Source organism: Echinops telfairi, unplaced genomic scaffold (assembly GCF_000313985.2).
Source record: "Echinops telfairi isolate 266 unplaced genomic scaffold, ASM31398v2 ScPeMD7_5868;HRSCAF=6743_0, whole genome shotgun sequence".
NCBI classification, from domain to species: domain Eukaryota; kingdom Metazoa; phylum Chordata; class Mammalia; order Afrosoricida; family Tenrecidae; genus Echinops; species Echinops telfairi.
The window spans coordinates 19,236,641-19,250,664 of NW_022109767.1; the positions used below are offsets into that span (position 1 = coordinate 19,236,641).

Consider the following 14,024-nt stretch of genomic DNA (forward strand, 5'->3'; position numbering starts at 1 on the left):
TAAAAGCCAAACCACACCTCAATCAAAGCCATCAATTAGTATATAAGAGCACCCGGAACACAGAGAAAGAAACCTCAGGACCATTTAGAAGAGCATGTCCAAGATCCCTGTCTGAAGTGGCAGAGACCACTGAAACTAGATGCTCCAAAGGCTGTGGCACAGAGGCTTGGAGGAGTGGCACTGAGTCTGTGGGGTACCTTCTCCTCATCTGGTCCTAGACTGTGGAACCAGGATGACAGGTGAGCTGGCTTCCTGGCACACAGAGAGGCAAATGCCAGGAGAACACATGACAAAGACTGAGAATGGGAAATAGACATGGCTGCTGGCTGAAGAAACCAATGGCTGTATCCTTACATTTTTACGGATCCTGACTTGAGGAAAGCTATTCAATTCCCTAATAAACCCCAGGAACCATGAATATTGTCTGTGGGTACTGCAGGGCCATTACAATGAATTATCAAGCCACCATAAATGTGGAGTGGTGTCGGGTGAATGGTTGATGTCAGAATAGGTCAAGAAGAATGGACCATGGAGGCCTGTCTTGACCCCACTTCCATTGCTGTATACCACAGTAACTGTATATATCCTATAATAACCAGAATGGGGAACACATGAAATATGAATCTAAGAAAATTAACTATAAAAATAAAAATAATACATTAAGATTGATCGTCCAGGCATTAGTGAGCAGAAATGGACTAATGCTAGATATTTTCAATCAGACAATCAAATGGTATACTATGCAAGGAATTATGGACTCAAGGGGAATGGTGTCACTTTCGTTGTCGAAAAGAACATTTCAAGCTCAGAGTTGATATAATTATGTCATAGAATAATATCTATATATGTCTACACATAACAGTTAATACCATTATTATTCAAATTTACTCACTAAGTGCTAAACACAGTGGTGAAGCATTTGAATAATTCTACCAACCTTTTCCGTGAGTCTGAAACTGATCAACCCTGCAATCAAGAAGCATTGAAAATGACTGGTGACCAGAATGTGAAAGTTGGGAAATACCACTAGCTGAAAAATAGGTCCTTGATGACAAACGAAATTGGAGATTACACAATAGAATTTTGCGAGACTGCTGACGATGAGTACATAGATGGCATGGGCGTAACAACATACAAACATAGAGAACGTAAAGATGGACCTTCCAGATGGAAGTCATGCCATTAAATTACCTACATCTGTGGTAAGAGACAGTGGACAACCTGAATATCATCAGCCACACAGATTGTGGGACAGACATATTCAAGTTCAGGCTGATGGAAGAAAATTAAAACAACTTAAAGAGAGCAAAAACACACCCTTTTTTAAAAATCGTTTTATTAGGGGGGAAAGCACACCCTTGACTATATCCCAGTTAAGGTTCTCAAGAATAGATCTGATACATTGAATGCGAAGGACAGAAGACCAGAGGGGTTGTGGGATGACATTAGGAAAGTTGTACATAGGAAATCAGAAGGTGTCCGTGTACATAGGGTTCTTTTTACCTGGAACCCACTCAGCAGTACTTAAGAATGGCAATAGGTTGATTCCAAGATGTATTATGAAATAGAGATGTTTATATCTTCACCATAGACATTTATGCTTTTATGAGAACATGTTCGTATTACATTGAAAATGAGGAAAAACAATGATAATTTCACTTTGGATATACACCAATAATCTATTACCAGTTGGATGTGTTTTCTCCATGGAGTGATAGTATTTTCGAGTACATTTTATTTTCATTGTTATTATAATTATCTAAATTAACCTCCATATCAGTCATTTCCACTTATTTTTTTTAATTTCTGCTCATTTCTTTAATTCACCAAAAAAAAAGACATTGGCTTTTCTCTGGTTTTTTCTTTTTCTTTGTATGTATGTAATATTGAGTACTCTAAGAAAAATGTTTAAGTGAATTTTTGCTGTGTGCCATGTATATATTCCTAGGCTTTTGAAAATACTAGTTGTACTTATAAATTCTTACTTGAAAACACTAGTACTAAATTCTTAGTTGAAACTATCAATTGTACTTATAAATTCTTATCAGATTACGTTCCATTGTACTGTGCTTGACGGCTTTGTGCATGTGTATGTGAAGACGTCACTCCTCAGATATTTGAGACCCTGTGTTCTGTGTTATTATTACTTCAGACTTCGGCCTCAGAAAAACTTACATTCCCTTGCTTCCAAGAAGACGGCCGGCAGTCCCACCACTGGTCCATACTGGGTAGAATCAGCCACAGGCGTGCGGGTCTGCCCCGATCTCTCAGGCCCCTCAGAAGGATGATTTCGTTATGGACCTTTCAAAGCCCCAAATGTTATAGCCCATTTGAAATAATTTTCCAATTCTTCTAGACGACAGATGACATTCGAAACTGAAGTGAAAGAAATTAGAACTAAAAATGTTCCATGCACACAGCTTTCACTCCCACAGTTTAATCGATTATGCGATGAAGATATTGTGTGATGGTGGGCACATTGTTGTGTTTAGATTCTTTCTGTGATGCCTTGCTCACCGCTGACAAGTTTAGAAAGATTTCACTAATGGAAGACATAGGAAAATATGAGGTCTGCAGTCAGTCTGAGAGAGAAGAGCTCCTTTGCTGTCTTTTCAAACATCTTTGCCTTGTCAGTAGGAAGAGCTACTGAAATCCTTATCTGGAGACAGCAAACATGTCTGTGTGGGTCTGGCGAGTGTTTGAAAGAATTGTCACATCAAGAAAATACAAATCACATCTTCAGGCTTTAACATTAGAGTATATGATTCTGCTGGTGTGCGCCAACCTTCACTAAATCATCATACACTGACCTTCTCTTCCTTGCGGACTTCATCAAGTGTCCATTTTTCATCCCACAGTTATGGTTTGGGAGAAATGTCCTAACAGTGCAATTTCTGATTGTGCGTATCTAGGTCCTTTTATTCAAAATGCATCCACTTTTATTTTAGTTCTGTCTTTATAAACATTTACTTTACAACTTAACTCAAGTAAAATATGAAGAGCCTGCTTAGAGCAGCAGAAAGAAAATGCTAAGATGCATTTCTTTAAAGGCATGTAGTATACTAACACAGAAACCAACTCGGTCCCTAAAATAATCGATACTGTAGCATTTTTACAGAGTTATAAGGAATTTAAAAACTAGTTCATGTGTGTTGTTTTAACAACTCAATCAAGTTTTCATTTTTCCATGTCTTTTATTCTAGAATCTAATTACTTCTGTAACAGAAAACTTAACATCTCTGCCACTGATTGTTCATCTGGCACTGCTGTTATTTTTAAGCTTGAGTTTCATTTAATTCTATTTCTTAATTGCATAAATGTTTACATCTCTAAAGCTTGAAAAGATAGTAATCCTTGGATAGATTATACCACTGAAAAGTCTCAATTTAAAAGAAACCGCTTTGAAGGTCATGGTAAACTTCTAAAAAATCATATGATACATTAAAATTGACATTAACGTTTTTGTCTAAAAAAAAAAAATTGACATTAACATGTAAAATCAATTAATAATACTTGCTAGTATCAGTCCATCTACATTTCTCCTCTGATGGCTGTGATTTCACAATGTTATGTCTTTCATAGTTACTATGGTTAGTAGAGATATCTTGACTTCTTTAGAAAAAGTTACCATCTCATTTTCTTTATCTAAAATATTCCAGGTCTCTGCCTTGTGCATTGCAGGGGTTTCAAATTTGGAAACCTCCGGTGGAAAGTAAATACATGAAGCAATCCATGTATTAAAGAAGAGAAGAAGAAGATGAACATATAAGGATCTCCTTTTTGTTTTTCCTTTTGTTTTAAGCAGGGAAGATCATGTCCCATCTAATGGAACAGTTTCCCTTTGGCCTTGGTCCAAGTTGCCCTGCAAGAATGAGAGCCAAGTGTTACCATGGTTACTACAAGAGAAAGCACTGGTCTAGGTGCTTAGGATAAAACAATAAAATTAGCATGTGTGCCTGTAGATGCCTTGTTTCCTGAAGATGACCCAAGTTCTGACATTCCAAAACATTAGTGTCATGTCAAAGCCAACAATAATTAATATTTCTAGATCTTCAAATAAAGGAAGGAGGGAGGGAGGGAGAGCCAGCTTTTTTTCTGTGTGCGCGCGCGTGTGTGTGTGTGTGTGTGTGTGTGTGTGTATAATTCCATTTATCAAACTGTTGACTTTAAAATTGTAAAACAACTTTAAGTTTATTAAATCTGCACCTACCTATTACAACATCAGGCCTACAGACTATTCTAATGTGACACTAGGAAATACCAAGAGCTTGTGACCTACACTTCGTCTTCTGATCTGATGTCCATCTATTTCCCTAGTTCCCGTTCTCAAGTCTCTGTTGGACATGCCTGGCCTTTTCCTCCTTCTATTAGTCTTGGGCATGGTGCTTGTCACTGGAAGGGATCTCCATTTCCCTCCCTTTTCACCCCTGGTCAGGCAGGATTCCCTGACAAAGCAAATGTCAAATCCTTTGTAAACTGACCCTAATCCCGCTGTATAAAATTACACAGTGTTCCACAATAGTTCTTACATACTCTGATTAGGGTACATGCAATGTGTTTTATGGACCCTGAACCCAAAGAATCTATAGTTTCATCTTTCCATCATGAGACTCTAGCATAGCACTTTGCACAAAAGTCGATGCTTTACAAATACTGGCAGAGGTATTGGTCTGGCCTGAAATTCTTTAACTGAGCAGCAGTGGAAATCCAGGTCAGATAGGTTTACCTACCAAGCACAGAGCAAATGGTTTCTCTGTGAATAGAACCTTTGTTTCCCATGTAAACAATCTCTCTATAAAAACTACCCTTTGATAAAAACGGTAATCATCAACTTTGGTATCAATCATATCTGAAATAGCTGTGCCCCGAGGCACCTGTGTTTCGTTTCACCTCACCACACACACACACCACAACTCTCAAAGTGCTTGTGCCGGCTGGTTTACATATCTGTAATTTATAGCCCTGACTTTCATAGGATATAACAAAAACATTGTCTCCACTTGGTGTTTGGGTTTCTTTTTTATTGTTTCAAACTCCCAAGGTTATGTTAAAAGAGATGTGTGGGAGGTGGGTGTGAGGGATGCAAGGTGAAGGTGGGGGGGACCATTGAATGTCAAGCAGTATGTTAGGCACTGCACATATATTGTCCTGATTTTACTTTCTTAGAATATTCCTAAGAGGTAAGTAGCATTTATCCTTAATTTACAGATGAGAAAAATCAGTTTGAAACTGGTGAAGTTACATTCCATCGGTGAGTTATATGGCTACCTCTTTAGAAGAATGATTTAGAAGAAAAATGAGCTCATTATATATTTGTCCATTTTTCAAATCTTTTTTCTGTTTACTACACATGAAATTTAAAAAAATTATTGTCTCCTATTGACTGGACTAAGATTTCTAATCTACCAGTGATTTTCACCTAAATGACACTGTCCTTTTAAAATAAAAGTTTGAATGTTCTCTTCAGGATTGTGCAAAACCACTTATATAGAAGTTGTCATGTCTGCAAACACACCAAACGTCCCCAGAAGCAAACCCACTGCCATGGTATCAGTTCTGATTCATGGCCACCCTTTAGGCCAAGGTAGAACAGCCCCTGAGAGTTTCTGAGACTATAATCTTTACAGGCGTAGAAAGCCTCATCTGTGTCTCTCAGAACATACAAACACACAGCTGTTTTAAAATAAATATAACGGCCCGTGTTTATCAAGGAGAAACAATAACACAATTTGTACTTGATGCCATTAAATTGATTGTGACTCACAACCCCTGTAGGACCAAGTAGCACCCTGCTCCGTGGGGTTTCAGAAAGTGTCAGTCTTTATAGAGGAGACAGCTTCATCTTTCTCCCACGGAACAGGTGATGAGTTAGAACAGCCAGTCTTGCCGTGGCAGCCCAAATCTGAACAAAAGCAAAGCAATATTCACCAAGTAATATGTATGCCAATGCTTAAATGTTCATGCACAATCACACTGGAGGAATATAAGAAAATAGATATTCACATCTTTTAAGTAGAGTCATTTTGAATTTGACAGAGAAAAGCTAACGTGGCTGTGGTTAACAATTTTAATTGTGATGCAAAACTTGCTTCTGTGGCTCTTGGTTACGTGGTCTTCCAAAACGATGACTGTTCTTAGTAAAATTCCAGAGAGAAGACTTCCTTCAGGTCATTTGGTAGTTGAATTTCAACACCATTTTTATTATATAGATTTAAAAAACCAATTTTGTGTAAGACATATTTGGATTTATATGAACAACAGTGCTAGGATAGATGACACAGGCAGGGATAGATGAAAACAGAATTTTCACCTACATGAATAATATATTTGGAACATATCAGGATTATGGGATGGATGTTTGATGGATAGTGAGATTCCCTCATCCTTGCATATGAAATTTCAATAATATTTTTAGGTAGTGCAGTAAAATCCTTCTATCCGAGTCTTTGTAATCACCACCCCCCCAAATGATTGGGTGGAATCATGCAAACTGGGTGTGTGAAACACTAAGAGGGTATTGGTCAGTTTTGCTATTTCTCTTGGTGTAAGAGCGCCATCGGAGAAGCCTGTGACCATCAAGAAAAAGCCACCGTGAAGCGCTTGTAAGATCCCTGTCTCAAGTGGGGGAAGTAGATGTACCAGAACCTTCAGCACTGAAATGGTTAAGAGTGACAGCTTGCCAGCCCGCAGACAAGGCAGAGGCCAAAGGGTCAAGTAAGTGACTGCTGGCTGTGAAAAAACACTACTGTGAACAAGACTACATATCCTTAACATTTTGTTGATCCTGACTTGTGGCAACCTGTTAGTTTCCCTAATAAACTTTTAAAGATGTGAGTAGTGTCGGTGAGTTCTGTGTGGCCGCTGCAATGGATTTTTGAATCTAGCCGATGAGGAGCGTGCCGCCCACCGGAAGGATGGCAGGTGTCGGAATGGATAAAGAAGGATGGACGGTAGAAGCAGGTCTGACCTTGGCCTTGTGGCAGTTCATCTTGCGCTAGTGTAGAGGTGAAGTCTCCGCCTGCCCGTTGAAGTTAGAGGAGGTACACAGCCTAAATGCCTCTCTGCATGTCGGAATCATTCTATGGGGCAGATAAAAGGCTAGTGATAGTAATATTAGAACCTGGATAATTTCTGAGGGGGTTTTGAGAAAGCAAAGAGGAGCCCTGCACAGTTGGGAAATGGTGTGTGACTACAAGAGCCAAGATCCTTGTACCTTAGGAGAAATGGAGAGACCTGCCTGTATTGATGGAGGGAGGGATGTGCTCTACTCTTCAGGGGAGCCTTGCAGAATTTGCTAAACAATCTCATCCTGAATCCTGACTTGATCATCAAGGTCATCTCAAGGTCATCCTTACAGGTGGAAGTGAGACATACTTTCACTCTCCCATCTCTTTTTACCAATTCTTATACTGGCCACTCCTTCCACGGCATGCTCTACTCCTTTGCTAGGTTTAACTATTCATTACAAATGTCATGCATCACTCAGAAAGCATACTGAGAGTCAATGCTTTATTATTAAGGAAATAGCAGGGCACAACTTGAAATCAGGATCAACAGGCCACAACTTGAGATCCGATCCGGAAACATGGGCCAAGTCTCCAAGGCTCCCCTGAAGAGCGCACATCCCTCCCTTCAGTGCAGGGAGGCCACGCCATCTCTCCTACAGTCCCGGCAAGCTGGCTCTTCTTTCAGTCATGCACACCTCCTCCTGGTTGTGCAGGCCTCCTCTTAGCTCTCGGAAGAAAACCTTTCTGGCTGTCCCCTCTGTATAGGCTTCTTCTTGGCCCCCATCAGAACTGGTTGCTGACACCCTGCCATCCGTCACCACCAACTATGTTACAGGTGGCTCTGCCACTGGACAACTTCTGGCCTTGTCACTGTCTCCATTGTCACAGCACGTGGCCCAGAGTTACAATTCTTTAAGAAAGTTTCTTTTTTCACTGCTTCTCTGTTTTCTCTTGCCTTTATACCTCCCTCATTGCTTCCTGTTTCCTGCCTGAAAACCCTCTGTCAGATAGACTGCTTGTGCACATGCACTGCAGGTCAAGTCCAAGGCATTGACCAATGTCATGGATCGATCACTCCTCTCTTGAGCATTAATTAGTCCCTTCTCCTTAGGCCACAGAAACTTAATTGTTCAGTAGGCTTTTGATACCTTATTTGCATAGCATATTGATCAATCCCTGCCAGGCGCATAGCTACCCCAGGGCAGACCACAGCCTAGGACCAACAAAAAGTATCAAATCAAGTAATTTACAGCTTTTCCAGGAATGTAAGCAACTCTCTAGGGTAGATAAAGTAGAGCAAAGGAAACTTCTAAGAGTAGAGAAGGAAAAAAACCACATCCCAGCTGCTTTTCCAAAGATGTGGGGCAAAGCAACGCCTGTATCTACAACAGCTCTCACCGCTAATCGCTGATACGAACCTTCTTAACCCAAAGTGTCTGTGTTAATAAGCAATAATCGTATATTTCTTATGTTTAAGAAACTGTGTGCAATGCTGTGTACAATAGAAATGTTGAAGATCTATTTTTTGTATGAGTCATACAGTCTTAAGTAACTATGAAAGGTGGTCATTTCAATGGTGAATATCCAGAACATGTGCTTATCAAAAAGAGAATGCTAACTGGCCTGAGGACACCTGGAAGGTTTCAGAGGCAGTACAGTACAAAGTGACCTTTGAAGGATATGTACATACATATTCAACCGCCTACAGAAAAGTTTGCATCCCAGATGCAAGTACTGTCAGAAAGTAATAGCAATAACAACGAACATTAAAAGTTGGAGTAAATTGTGCCCATACCATACTCGAAAATTATTACATTGACAAATTAAATAAATTACAAATCAGATATGGTAAGTCCATTCAAAACAGTAAGTTTTGAGGTGACTAGCTGACAAATTTGGTGCTTGAGAACTCCTATTTCTTAAAATGGGAATACGATTTTAGTGGGTTCCTACTTCCACTTTGGGACTGTTATCTTTATCCAGTTGGACTCCACATGAACTCATAGCTTTGGACACCAGGCAGGAAGACTGTGAATCCACAGACAGGTGAATCTGTCTTTTCTCTCTGTCATTCCAGGTACGATTTTGTCGAAGTTGAGGACCCCAGTGACGGAACTCTCTTTGGACGTTGGTGTGGCTCTGGTACTGTGCCGGGAAGACAGATTTCCAAAGGAAATCAAATCAGGATCAGATTTGTGTCTGATGAGTATTTCCCTTCTGAACCCGGGTTCCGCATCCACTACAACCTTGTCCCTCTAGTAAGTGCGATCTGAGAGCCGTGTTTTGATTGAGTCCACTGTTTGCTGACGCTCCCTTTCAATTGGAAGGATGACGGCAAAATATAAAATCCTTCTATGGGGCTTGGAACTCTCCTCATCCCCTTTCACCCAGAATTCAACTTAATACGAAGAACCTTAATTCAGTCCCTGTAGATGATTGGCAACATTAAATGCCACATAATGCAATAAAATACAATGTATTTTTTTCTAAGAGCTGGGGAGCTGTAGCACCTCTTTTCTCCAAATGATTATCCGGATTTTTCATGAGAATTTAATTTCCACTTTTAAATAATGAGAAAATGTGTTTATTGCTTAATCTTGAAACCTTGTGGCACTATTGTCAAAATTTGAACTCTATCATATCTTCCTCGATTAATTTCAAATTTGTATATTTAATTTTTAACTATAATTAATTTATAGTTTTTTAAACTATATTTTAACTATTTTTTAAACTATATTTTAACTATAGTTAATTTAACTATAATCAATTTTAAATTGATTCAAGAACTTTTCTTAAATGTCACTAATGGTATTTTGCTAAACATCACTCTTACTTTAAAGATAGGAATTTTGAAGGTGGCTTTACTCTCATAGTCTTTTTAAAATCATATATATTTTTGAAATTAATATATTTCAGTGGAATAGGGCCAGCACTGATGGACATCAATAATATTTTAACTAAATCCATGTGTGTAATACCTTAAAAGTGCATATTTGGGGTAATATTTTACTTCCCCTTAGTCCAAGTCAGGTGGCATCATTCTCTTCTGAACAAAAAAAAATATATATCTCTTATATGTGCTACAAATAGGAGTGATTAAAGAAGTATGAAAATTTTGATTTTTTTCCAAATCAATTTGGAAATTTATTTTCAAAATTTTTGAAATATATTTTCAAAAATTACTTGTCTCCATTTCCCTAGTCATTTTGATGCTTACCCTTTACTAATGTTTGCTAACGTTCATAGTACCGGTGATGCTGTGGGATAAGCAATGGGCTGCTAACCACCAAGTCAGGAGTTCAAAGCCATCAGCTGCTGTATAGGGCAAAGATGAGGATGTCTGCTTCCATAAAGATTTACACTCATAAAAACTCTATGTAGGCTTTCTGTGATTGAGAATTGACTCTGAAGTTTTACTTGGTTTGGGGGTTTTTTTGTGTGCCCAGAAAAGGAGAGTGTTGAAATCTTTGCTGGAATTCTACTCATTGTAATTGTATATTTCATTTTAAATTGTATTTTTCTTATTCATCCAGTCAATTTTACAATGAACTTTACGTAAGAATATGGTCGTTGTCCCTAGCTCTTAGAGATAACCTCTAAATCTTGGAAATTTCCCAGTGGTTAAAATGTCTTTGATGGGGCTGCCAGACCACACCGACATAACAGGCTGTGCTAAGGAAGCATCAGCTAAGAGATGCTAGACAGGCCAAAAAGAGCCAGCTGGTAAATTCAACCTCTTGGGAGCAGGGTGTATTGGCAGCTGAAGTCAGTCACTTCACATGAGCCCAGTATCAAAGCTCTGGCCACTGAATTTCCATGGGCTTTCTATTTGGTGATAGACAGCACGGCATGTCCTCTTTTGATGCATGCAAGCTCTTCATTTTTGTCCTTTTTGCGACATTAGATCTGTAATCTTAACACTTTCCTGAGTTCTGTGCATTGGATCTGAAGGAAGGGGGACTTCCTGTGGAGCAGAGTGGGGTGCTGTCATGACCTCAGAGCTTACTGCTGCCAACCTCATGAGGAGAGAGGGAAACCTTGAACCTGCAGTCAGGCGATCCGAAGTGAAGGAGGTTGAGGGACTCTCAGTTTACAGCTGGCATCTGAGACCTGGGGCATCTTTGGCAGACTGGCGTCCTTCGCCCTGTAGTTTATGAGTTCATACCTCGCCCCAGATGATTATTAAAAGAGGAAGACTTCCTGACTGGTGTCTGTTTTCCTAATCTACGGCTGCCATAGAAGAAACTCAAATGGATGGGTTAGCAAACAGAACTTTATTCTCTTACAGTTCAATACGCTAGAAGTCTGAATTTAGGGCAACAGTTTAATGGGAAAGCTTGCTGTCTGTCTGAGCTCTGAAAGAAATCCCCAAAATTCACTGTCATTAAGACAATGCTGACTCATACCAACCCTACAGGACAGAAACCTCGACCTCTTTACAGGAGTAGAAAGCCCGGTCTGTCTCCCCTGCCCAGCTCTAGGGCAAGTATAATCTATCTTATCTTGAGCCTTCCTCTGGATCTAGGAGTGTCTCAGCACAAAGACCCCAAGTCAAAAGGAAGCACTCTACTCCTGGTGCTTCCATTGTTGGTCTTATCTCTACTAACCCCCCCTGCATCGGGAGAAAGATGAGACGCTCTAGTCTCAAGTATTTACAGCCTTAGAAGGTCAATGTAGGATCACTGGGAGTCAGAAGCAGTCAGCGAGAGTGGGTTTTTGGTTAATGTTATTGTTAAACTGAAAATTCATATTTTGATTACTCAAACTCAAGTCAGTACAGTACCATTTAAAAACATTCGATGAAGGGATTTTATGCATTTATTAAGAATATTTTTAAAATAAATTTTCATTTAGTAATAAAATTATTTGTTATGCACGATTGAAGTTAAAAGGTATACCTCTAAAATTTGACTTCAATTTAGATTGTGCAACTTGGTCAATTTTCTCAGTTAAACTCATTGCCTTCAAGTTGGTTCCAACTCATGGTAACCCTCGCGTGTCAGAGCACTGCTATGCTCTATACGGTTTTCCATGGTTGGTTTTCCATAAGTAGAACACTGGAACTTTCTCCCATGGAGTGTCTGGGCAGACTTGAACCTACAACTTTTTGATTAGCAGTCCTGCATTTAGCTGCTTAGCCATTTGCACCATCCAGGGTATCTATAAATTATTTCAGGTATTTTTACATCCATCAAATAGTTTGCCTATATAAGTTCTTCACAATATCATCTTTATGATGATACCCAACAGTTTTCTGTCTTTTTAAGATAATATTTTTACAAAGAAGTAAATTTATGAATTTATTGATTTATTTTTTACCAAAGTTGGTTTGAGAATTCTTTTCTTCACTGTTACATTGTTACTGGATCCACATTTTCAATTTGGGGAACAGTCCATTTAAGGTGCTTAAACACTTAGGTATGAAACCAAATTGACAATCTTTTTTTTTTTTTTGCTTTGAATTCAAATAGTATGATTGCACAATTTTATTTACCTCAAACTTGTGACAAAAATTAATTTGAGGAGAAAAATAAATATACATTCCTTTTATTTAAAATGAATCATGGTTCATATTATATTAATTTAGAAGTATATAAATAATAATTTACTCTTGAGCCACAGATTAATACTAACGAAGGCTAAAATGTGCATGTGCCACTAATAAGGGTGTCTTGTTTTGAATTTATGACCCTCTGAGTTATCTGGTTTTGCAACCCAAGGGGTTGTTTAAGTGTGACATAATACATAAAGATAAAAACAACTAGCTTAGTCTGAATATGTTATAGACTTTCCATAAATACTTGAGTTCTAAATGATCATACAGTCTTTTTACCCAGCTTACCTAAGAGAAGATGCACTGGAAAATGTATTTTGATCTGTGAATGTTTATCAGGCTCGTGATCCTTGTGATGAGATAAAAAACTGTGTGTTCAATGCAATTACCACCCACTCTACTGGCTAAAGGGGACTTGGTGGCTAGATTGCTTACAGAAAAGTTGAAGGTTTAAACTCAGCTATTCCTTGGAGGAAGATTACGGCAGTCTGCTTCAGGAAATATTTGCACCCTTGAGAAATCCTATGGTCAGAATGAGTTAGAATCTACCAGAAAGCAGTATTTTTCCTCTTGATTATAAAAGACTACCTCCTGGATTTGAACTTCTACCAGAGACCAAATACTGTGACCGAGACCGAGACCAGATATGGCATCTGAGAGACTTTAGGAAAGATATAGTCATAGATTTCATAATTGAAATCAAATTCATTACCTTTTTAAATGGCTGTTAAAATAGTTCGATACGTTGTAAATATTACAGGGAAAGAAAACTCGGGCTAAAACAGCATAGTGGGCTGCTGTCAACTGGTGCTTGAACCAGCACACAGGCAGGCATTAGGTTGGCCTGGGGTGGCCTGCAGAAAACGAGCACAGGTGGAGAAATGGCACAGGCGGCCCAAACGTTCATCTGCTGTATATCTAAGAAAAAAAGAGTATGGAGCTGGAAATAAAGGCGCGTAGAATTCAAATCCTATATTGCATAGTAGGTTAATTTTGTGATTCCTTGCTGAAGAGTACATTGACATCAATTTTGTAATCTTGTACATTGTGATTCTCAGGAGTTTAAATTGACTATGATAGTTTCACCTTGAATTTCTTCTTCAATATGCTTTGTTTTGATCCCAGTTTCAATCTTTCTTTATATATGACTGCACTCATTGTACTCTTATTAACAGTCTGCAGAAATGTAAGCTTTGATGATCAAAAATTTGTCAAGTGAACAGATTGTAAGCTTTGCAGAATATTTAGTTATTGGTATATATTGCTAAATGAAATATTTTTTCAATTATCTTTCCCCATATCCTCAAGACACTACTAGGACAATAATGTCTTGATTTTGTCTATGTACCCAATGAATAAAAACCTAAGAGAAGGTGTGTTAGTTTCAGTTGACTAGAGAAACAAATTCATAGACACTCATATGTGTATAAGAAAGAGCTTTATGTTCAAGAGCACTGGAATAT

General features: G+C 38.6%; 1 protein-coding gene across 1 annotated transcript in view; it reads left to right on the forward strand.

The window, feature by feature from the left end:
- Positions 1 to 14,024, forward strand: part of PDGFC (platelet derived growth factor C) — a 253,255-nt gene that overhangs the window by 172,874 nt on the left and 66,357 nt on the right. The window contains exon 3 of the mRNA XM_004708728.2: positions 9,085 to 9,265. Within this exon, the coding sequence (XP_004708785.1) occupies positions 9,085 to 9,265 (181 nt within the window). The remainder of the gene's footprint in view (positions 1 to 9,084; positions 9,266 to 14,024) is intronic.